The 8,656-nt window shown below is 52.3% G+C and overlaps 1 protein-coding gene across 2 annotated transcripts in view; it reads left to right on the top strand.

Moving 5' to 3' along the window:
- ERGIC3 (ERGIC and golgi 3) overlaps nt 1–8,656 on the top strand; it is a 17,926-nt gene extending 9,270 nt beyond the window's left edge. The window contains exons 8-14 of one of the 2 annotated variants that reach the window (XM_017513342.2): nt 5,171–5,185; nt 5,803–5,834; nt 7,064–7,160; nt 7,238–7,302; nt 8,006–8,142; nt 8,222–8,277; nt 8,453–8,656. In XM_017513342.2, coding sequence (XP_017368831.1) covers nt 5,171–5,185; nt 5,803–5,834; nt 7,064–7,160; nt 7,238–7,302; nt 8,006–8,142; nt 8,222–8,277; nt 8,453–8,532 — 482 coding nt within the window. In that variant the 3' untranslated portion in view covers nt 8,533–8,656. The remainder of the gene's footprint in view (nt 1–5,170; nt 5,186–5,802; nt 5,835–7,063; nt 7,161–7,237; nt 7,303–8,005; nt 8,143–8,221; nt 8,278–8,452) is intronic. The other variant, XM_017513351.2, reaches the window with a different exon arrangement.

The following is an 8,656-nucleotide window of genomic DNA, read 5'->3' as shown; positions in this document are numbered from 1 at the left end:
AACTCCAAAAACCAGATTAAAAAAAAATTTTTTTTGAGACAGTCTCGCCCTGTCGCCCAGGCTGGAATGCAATGGCATGATCTCAGCTCACTGCAACCTCCGCCTCCTGGGTTCAAACAATCCTCCTGCCTGAGATTCCCGAGTAGCTGGGATTACAGGCACCTGCTACCATGCCCAGCTAATTTTTATATTTTTAGTAGATGGGGTTTCACCTTGTTGGCCAGGCTGGTCTCAAACTCCTGACCTTTGATTCACCTGCCTTGGCCTCCCAAAGTGCTGGGATTACAGGCGTGAGCCACCACACCTAGCAAACTTAACGATATTTTCAACTTGCAATGAGTTGATTGGGATGTAACCCCAGTGTAGGTTAGGGAGCATATGTATATGGTATATCAGATGCCGTTAAGTCATATGGACCAAAACAAGCCAGGATATAGGTGGTAGTGGTGAGGGGCTAGGGTATGGCAGTGAGGGTCCTATTTTAAATAGGGAGGTCAGGGAAAGACTCTTTGATGAGGTAATAATTGAGCAAAGACTTTAAGAAAGTGAGGGAGCCAGCGTGTGGATGTCTGGGGGGGAAGTGTTACGAGCAGAGAGAACATTAAGTGCAAATTCCTAAAGCCAGAATGTGCTTGGCAAGTTCAGGCTACAGTAAGAAGGTTAGCGTGACTGGAACAGAGGAGCATGGTTAGAAATGAAGTGAGAGAGGCCTGGGGCAGTGCCCATGCCTGTAATCCCAGCACTTTGGGAGGCCGAGACAGGTGGATCACCTGACGTCAGGAGTTCAAGACCAGCCTGGCCAAGATAGTGAAACCCCATCTCTACTAAAAATATAAAAACTAGCTGAGCGTGGTGGCGCATTCCTGTAATCCCAGCTACTCGGGAGGCTGAGGCCCGAGAATCTCTTGAACCTGGAAGGTGGATTGTACAGTGAGCTGAGATCGTGTCATTGCACTCCAGCCTGGGTGACAGTGAGACTTTGTCTCAAAAAAAAGTGAAGTGAGGTCACAGGGCCATGTCATGCAGGACTTACAGGGGCATTGTAGGGACTTGGGCTTTTACTCTGCATTAGATGAGAAGCCATTGTAGGGCTTTGAAGAAGTGGGGCCTGATTCGACTTACTTAGAAGGGTCTCCAACTAACTCCTCTGTGGACAAGGCTGGGCAGGGGGAAAGGACAGAATCAGAGGCTCATTAGAAGGCTCTTGCAATGATCAATCCAGGCAAAAGATGGTGGGGTTCAGCCCAGAGTGGCAGTGGAAGTGGTGGGAAGTGACTGACATCTGGATGTATTTTGAAGGCAGAGCAGAGAAGAGTTCCTGATGGGCATGAGGGATAAAGGAAAAAGGAGTCAAGGATGCTTCTAAAGTTTTGTACCTGGGTAGTAAGAAGCATGGAGTTGCCATTTAGCAAGATGAGGAAGACTCGGCAGGTTTAGGTGTTCGGAAATGAGATTGTACAGCCGGTATTCAGCTTTTGACATGTTCAGACCAAAAGTGTTTGGTGTCCTTCTAGACACCCAAGGTGTCAAGTAAGTAGTTGTCCAATCAAGCCTGGAGTTCAGGGAGAGGACTTGACTGGAGATGCAAATGTTGGCATCATCAGCATATGTATGGAGCCTTGGGACTGGATGAAATCACCCTGGAGGTGTGAGAGTAGCTGGAGAAGAGGGAGCTCGAAGGTCTGGTTTCCAGGCCTCCCACATTCAAGCCAAGGGTGTCAGGGGGAACTGTCAGACTGGTAAGAAACCCTGGTGAAGGAGGAGTGCAAGCCAGGAGGGTGGCATCCTGCCAGCCGTGAATGGGTGTTTCAAATACCGAATCAGATGTTTCTGGATGTTGAGCAGGAACTGACAATGAGATATCTAATGCAACAGTCATTTATGGCCTTGACTGAGTTATTTGAGGGGTGTGATAGGGACCACCATAGAGTGGGCTCAGGAGGGAGTGGGAGAGGAGTTGGAGTGAGTAAGTATAGACAGCTCAATAGTGGAATTTGCTCTTAGGGGAGGAGAGAGCCTGGGAAGCTGGAGGGAAATGTGGAGTCGCGAGAGGCTTTTCTAAGAAGGGCGATGGAGCAGAATATTAATATGCTGTTGGAAATTATTGACTAAGGAGAGCACAAGTGACGCTCCAGAGATAAGACCAACAATTACTGGAGTAAGTCCTGCAGAAGGAGAAAGAAGACAGAATCTAGTGCCTTACATGTGTAGAAAGGCCAAACTTGGCAATAGGAGGAAAGGCAGGCTCTGTAGGTACAGGTAGGTTGGTAACAGGGGTGGCAGAAGTACAGTCTCTTCTGAGTCTTCCTGTCTTCTCCTGATGTAGGAAGAAAGATCCTCAGTTGAGAATGAGAAGAGAGGGAAGGAGGTGTTGGAGACTTAAAAGAAAAGGTGTGGCCGGGCGCGGTGGCTCAAGCCTGTAATCCCAGCACTTTGGGAGGCCGAGGCGGGTGGATCACGAGGTCAAGAGATCGAGACCATCCTGATCAACATGGTGAAACCCCGTCTCTACTAAAAATACAAAAAATTAGCTGGGCATGGTGGCACGTGCCTGTAGTCCCAGCTGCTTGGGAGGCTGAGGCAGGAGAATTGCCTGAACCCGGGAGGCGGAGGTTGCGGTGAGCCGAGATCGTGCCATTGCACTCCAGCCTGGGTAACAAGAGTGAAACTCTGTCTCAAAAAAAAAAAAAAAAAGGTGTGGCAGGTCATTTTGGAGTGGAAGAGTGCGTGGACTGGGAAAATAGAGGAGGATTGCCACGCAGCGCTAGGCCTCCCTGTGGCTGTGAATGGAAAGAGAAGAGCAATGGAAAGAGAAGGCCTGGAGTTCCCTGTGGATGTCAGCGTGGTTGTCTGGTTTCTTCCCAGCTGTGTGGGAGTGGACTCAGAGTAGACAGAACGTTGGAATCACCTGGGCTTTGGTCTTGCCAGGTGCCTGCAAAGGTGAGGGAGTTAAACGAATATGTAAAGAAGTAGTTGTGATTCTGGACCACAGCGTATAAGCTAGGAAAGGAGGAAAGACAGGACGTAGGGAAGCCAGTGAGCGGGCAGGAGAAGCAGGGACTGCAATCCTGAGTGTGGTGTCAACAAATTACCGGAATTGGGGGACTGGAGGAAATTAGAAAGCTGGTGGTTGCAGCATGAGTTGCTTGAAATTGAAGTCACGGAAGGGGCTTTGTTAATGACAAAGTTTAGAGAATGACCAACCGAGCAAGTGGCTCAGGCAGGCAGAGAATAAGATTAGAAAGGAAAAGATGTCCAGGAACTGGGAGGCCAGGGTATTGGAAGGATCATCTGTGTGGATATGGAATTCACTAGAAACTGTGACTGTGACAGAGGTAGTACAGGAGAGTGACAGGCAGTTGCCCGAGCTGTTGAGAAATGGCATGGGAGCACTGTCCTAGAGGTCCCGTATAGATACCTAGGTGACTGAAACAAGCAGGGCTGGTTTGCCATGAGCTTTGAAGCTGGGGACTTTTTTTTTTTTGAGACAGGATCTCACTCTGTTGCCCAGACTGGAGTGCCCTGACATGATTTTGGCTCACTGCAGCCTTGACCTCCTGGACTCAACAGATCCTCGCACCTTAGCCTCCCAAGGAGCTGAGACTACAGGCAATATGGCTCGATGCCTGGCTAATTAATTTTTCTTTCTCTCCCTGCCCCCCCAGCAGAGAGTGGGTCTTGCCCTGTTGCCCAGGCTCCTGGGTTCAAGCGATCCTCCCGCTTTGGCCTCCTAAAGTGTTAGGATTACCAATGAGAGCTATTGTGCATTTTTAAGGCAGGTAAAGGGACAATGATCTGGAAGTGGCAGCAAGGAGCAAGAAGGACCACTCTTTTTTTTTGTTGTTGAGGCAGAGCCTTGCTCTGTTGGCCCAGGCTGGAGTGCAGTAGTGTGATCGAGAGTCACTGCAACCTCCACCTCCCAGGTTCAAGCCATTCTCCTGCCTCCGCTTCCCGGATAGCTGGGACTACAGGTATGCACCACCATGCCTGGCTAATTTTTTTGTATTTTTAGTAGAGATGGGTTTTCACCATGCTGGCCAGGCTGGCCTCAAACTTCTGACCTCAAGTGATCCGCCTGTCTCAGCCTCCCAAAGTGCTAGGATTACAGATGTAGGCTACTGCATCTGGCCAGAAGGACCTCTCTTTAGGGCAGCAAGAGTTGTGTATGGAGAGAAGATAGTTGAGGGGATGCAAGAGAGCTAGTGCCAGGAAGGAAGAGCCAGTCTGTAGCTGCAGCAAGAAGGTGAAAAGGGTCCCAGGGGTTGAAGGCAGGTCCCAGTAAAGGATGGACAGAGCCATGCAGTGACAGAGCCCAGGGTATGAAGATGGCCTCTCCAAGTGGTTGAGGTGACCAGGAGGAAAGGGCCCCCTGGAGGGTAACTCTGCTGGTCTTGCGGGTAGTCTGTGGGGGTGGGGCTGTGTTGGGGAGGGGCAAGTGGGTGGGGCTGGAGGACCCTGCAGTGCTCTGGAGCCCCCTCTTCACTCTGGAGGAAGGTGGAAGAAAAGGGTGGTCGTGGCCAGGATGGTAGGACAATGTTGAGTATCAAGCTGTTGGCACAAGGCCTGGCAGGCACTCAGTAGGACATAGAGCCAGAGTGGCAGCCCCTCTGCTTCTCTGCCTGAGGCTGTTAGACTTGTGGATCCCAGGGCCAGGGGTGCTCTGTATTTGAAATGATGTATAAACACAAAGCTACAATTGCCCAAAGCCAGAGATCGGCTGAATTGAGGCCTGGGAGTGAGTTTCTAACATCCTTGCGGAGCCGGGGAATGAGTGGGGCGGGCGGGGTGGTGGTGGTGGTGGTGGTGGTGGTGGTAATAATCTCTTAGATTGTAAAGTTTACAAGTATTTTCCCATCTTAGATCCCACCTGATCCTTAAGACAGCGCTTTGCAAAGGAGAGCACTGAGGCCCAGAAAGAGCAAGTGATTTGCCCAAGACCACACAGCCAGGAACATGGCTCTTTGGGCTCTCACTCTTCTCTGGTCAGGGAAGTTCATTCTCGAGGAGTGAGCCAGGATGAGGCTTGTTAGCTGGGGCCAGACTGTGTTGCTGAGGCAGGAATCTTCCAGTCCTCCCTCTTGCCACATATCTTGCTCCATAGTTCTCATTGTGAAGCTCTGAACCTTTCTTCTCTTCCTCCCTTCTCTCTCCTCCCTCCCTCATGCTGCAGTACATGCTGTGGAGAGTAAGTGGCCATGTACCCCAGGGAGGCCAAGCCCCTACTTCTGGGGCAGCCTGCCCTACCAGGATGGGGGGAGGTTGGGTCTGGGATTGGGTCTCCTCTGGCCTGGCTGCTGGTGACCATAAAAAGGAGTGGGATGTATCTTTGAAGTATGGTTCCTCGCAGGAGGGAGTGAGGCTAGCGGACAGGAATAACGAGTTGTGGAGCAGTTGGTACAGGGTGCCCATGGGATTTCCTCTGGGGAGCTTTAAGGGTGGAGGCAGGGAAAGGATGTGGATGGCATTCTCAGGTCCCACGTCACTTTGGGTTCAGTGATTTGCCATCAGCTCTTGTTAGTGAGAGCCGGTTTTGTTTTCGGAGATACAGGCAGGGCCATGGTGGAAGTGAAGGCCTAGAGTTCCCTGTGAATGTCAGGGAGGAACCAGGGTCTGTTCTTACGACTCCTAAGTAGGGCATGGACTCTCTCACAGGCCCAAGGCTTGCCCTTTCTGGCTGTCCTTAATCAGAGCCAGGCTGGAGAACAAATGAGGGGTCAGAGAAGAGCAGGTGGTTCGCCATGTAGGACTCTCAGGGAGGCCAGTGCCGCTCCTACTAATGACACCTTCTCCCTTCTCTCCTAGTCCATGACTTGCAGAGCTTTGGCCTTGACAACGTACGTACCAGATGGAAACCATGGAGGGCAGGTGGGGGTGGGAGGCTTGGTTGCTGCCTTCGTTTCCTGGTAGGAACGTCCTGGGAGTAGGGATTGCTTATGGAAAATACACCATATTCTGATAGGGGATCCAGCTGGAGGGTTAAGTGAGTGACTTTTGAACTGAGCTCTGAGCAGGCTAGGGGCAAGGTTGGGGTTGGATAAGAGCATCCTAGGTAGAGCCTCAGCACAAGGTCAGGCGGAAGCATGGCCCTTCTAAGGAATTGCTGCAGGCGAGGCTTAGATGGGTGAGGCTGGAGAAGAAGGCAGGGACCAGACCACACAGGCCTCAGAGGCCACTCTGAGGAGTCACCTCCTTCTCATGAGAACAGTAGAAAGCTGTCGGCCTTCTTTAGGCAGGGTCACAATGTGATCAAATTTGCATTTTTGAAAGATCCTTCTAGTGGCTGAGTGTGATAGGCAGGGGAGCAGGAAAGGAGTACATCTGGGGGTTCGGGGCCTCCATGGCCTAGACCTCCAGGCAAAGCTACCACCTGCCACTCTCTGTGTGCCTAACATACAAGTGAAGCTGCTATTTTAAGAAATCCGGAATCTGACCAGGCGTGATGTTTTACGCCTGTAATCCCAGCACTTCAGGAGGCCAAGACGGGTGGATCACGAGGTCAGGAGTTCAAGACCAGCCTGACCAACATGGTGAAATCCTGTCTCGACTAAAAATTTTAAAATAGCTGGGTGTGGTGACACATACCTATAATCCCAGCTATTCAGGAGGCTGAGGCTGCAGTGAGCCAAGATCGTGCCATTGTACTCCAGCCTGAGCGACAGAGTGAGACTCCATCTCAAAAAAACAAAATACAAAAATTGGCTGGGTATGGTGGTGTGCACCTGTAATCCCAGCTACTCGGGAGGCAGCAGCAGGAGAACTGCTTGAACCCAGGAGGTAGAGGCTGCAGTGAGCCAAGATCACACCCCTGCACTCCAGCCTGGGCGACAGAGTAAGACCCTGTCTCCAAAAAAGAAAAAAATCTGGAACCCCAGGAGTTTGCAGGCTGTGCAAGAAAGAGTTTCTAGGTAGGGAGTGGGGATACCTGTCTCGGGGAGGTTGTCCCCTTAATGGCCATAGCCTTCTTCCAGACAGGGCCTGCCTCCCCTTCCTCCCACATCTCTGCAGACAGACCCAGGTGTCCGTCTGCTGCTGTCATCAGAGCTTTGGATGGTGTTGTTTACAGATCAACATGACCCACTACATCCAGCACCTGTCATTTGGGGAGGACTATCCAGGCATTGTGAACCCCCTGGACCACACCAATGTCACTGCACCCCAAGGTACCAGCCCAGGAGGCAGCCCCCAGCTGCGGAAGACCTGCCGGGTACTCATGCCCAGTGCTTTGTTTTCCCCTCAGCTTCCATGATGTTCCAGTACTTTGTGAAGGTGGTGCCCACTGTGTACATGAAGGTGGATGGGGAGGTGAGTCAGGGAGCTCCCTACCGGAGTCTCCTACGTGGAGTCAAGCACTGGAGTTCCTGCATTTAGTTCTGTCAGTCTGGGGAGTGAAAGCTGCCTCATCCTCACGTGGTAGATGAAAGACTGAGGCACAGATAGGGTGGGGAATTTGCCCTCCCAGGTGGAATGCAGGCTTGGGGCTGTGGGATTCAAAGCACCTGCTCTTTGTATTGCCCCAACCACCTTCATTAATTCCTCTGGTGCCCACCGTATGCCTGCCTCACTGTCCCCTGTGGCCGGCCTGGGCTGAGGGTTAGGCAGGGCAAGCCTCTGGGTCCCCGTTCCCATGGCTGCTATGGCCTGTGGAGCAGCATCTCAGCAGAGCGGCAGGATGCGAGGGGCTGAGGGCAGAGGAAGTCAGTTCAGCCTTGGTGATACGGCTTTGGAAAGCTCCTTCTCAGCCTGAACCCCTGTGAGAGCACCCACCAAACGCCACCAGGATAGTAAACTAAAGAGCTGGCAACCGGCGGGGAAGTCTGAGGCCGAGGCTAGGAGAGGGGATCTAGTGGACCAGGCCTTGCAGTGCTGGCCACCAGCATGGTGCCGTATTTTCTCCCTCCACACCGTTAAGCCTTAACAGGAAAGGGGCAGGAGCAGGGGTGGGGCTGATGGTGGCTGGTGACAGCTCGTAGCCCTAGCCCTGGCCTAGCCTCCCATCTCACCCCAGGTGCTGAGGACAAATCAGTTCTCCGTGACCAGACATGAGAAGGTTGCCAATGGGCTGTTGGGCGACCAGGGCCTTCCTGGAGTCTTTGTCCTCTATGAGCTCTCGCCCATGATGGTGAAGCTGACGGAGAAGCACAGGTAAGGGTGGGGCAGAGCGGCCAGGGCCTGGGCCTGAGGGAGGAGTGTACCTGCTGAGCCCGCCTGCTCCCTCCACCAGGTCCTTTACCCACTTCCTGACAGGCGTGTGTGCTATCATTGGGGGCATGTTCACAGGTAAGAGGCCCAGGGTGTCTGTAAGCAGTGAGGTGGGGAAGGTCAAACCTGGGCACCCCAGGTTTTCTTTTGGGTGAAGGGGCAGATGCTGGCCTGGCCAGTTAAATGACCAGGCTCTCAGCATCAAAAGCCAAGGCCCCCACTGGGCCAGTGCCAGCCCTTGTTTCTCTCCCAGTGGCTGGACTCATCGATTCGCTCATCTACCACTCAGCACGAGCCATCCAGAAGAAAATTGATCTAGGGAAGACAACGTAGTCACCCTCTTGATTATTCTCTGTCTCCCTCTTTTTCCCTGGCCTGTGGTTCTGTCCCCTAGCCTCTGCCACCTTCCTTGGTCACTCCCAGCCCCAGGTTGATAAATCTATTGGTTGTGATAGTA

Source organism: Cebus imitator, unplaced genomic scaffold (assembly GCF_001604975.1).
Source record: "Cebus imitator isolate Cc_AM_T3 unplaced genomic scaffold, Cebus_imitator-1.0 Scaffold18, whole genome shotgun sequence".
Classification (NCBI taxonomy): Eukaryota; Metazoa; Chordata; class Mammalia; order Primates; family Cebidae; genus Cebus; species Cebus imitator.
This window is presented reverse-complemented; position numbering and strand designations above follow the sequence as displayed.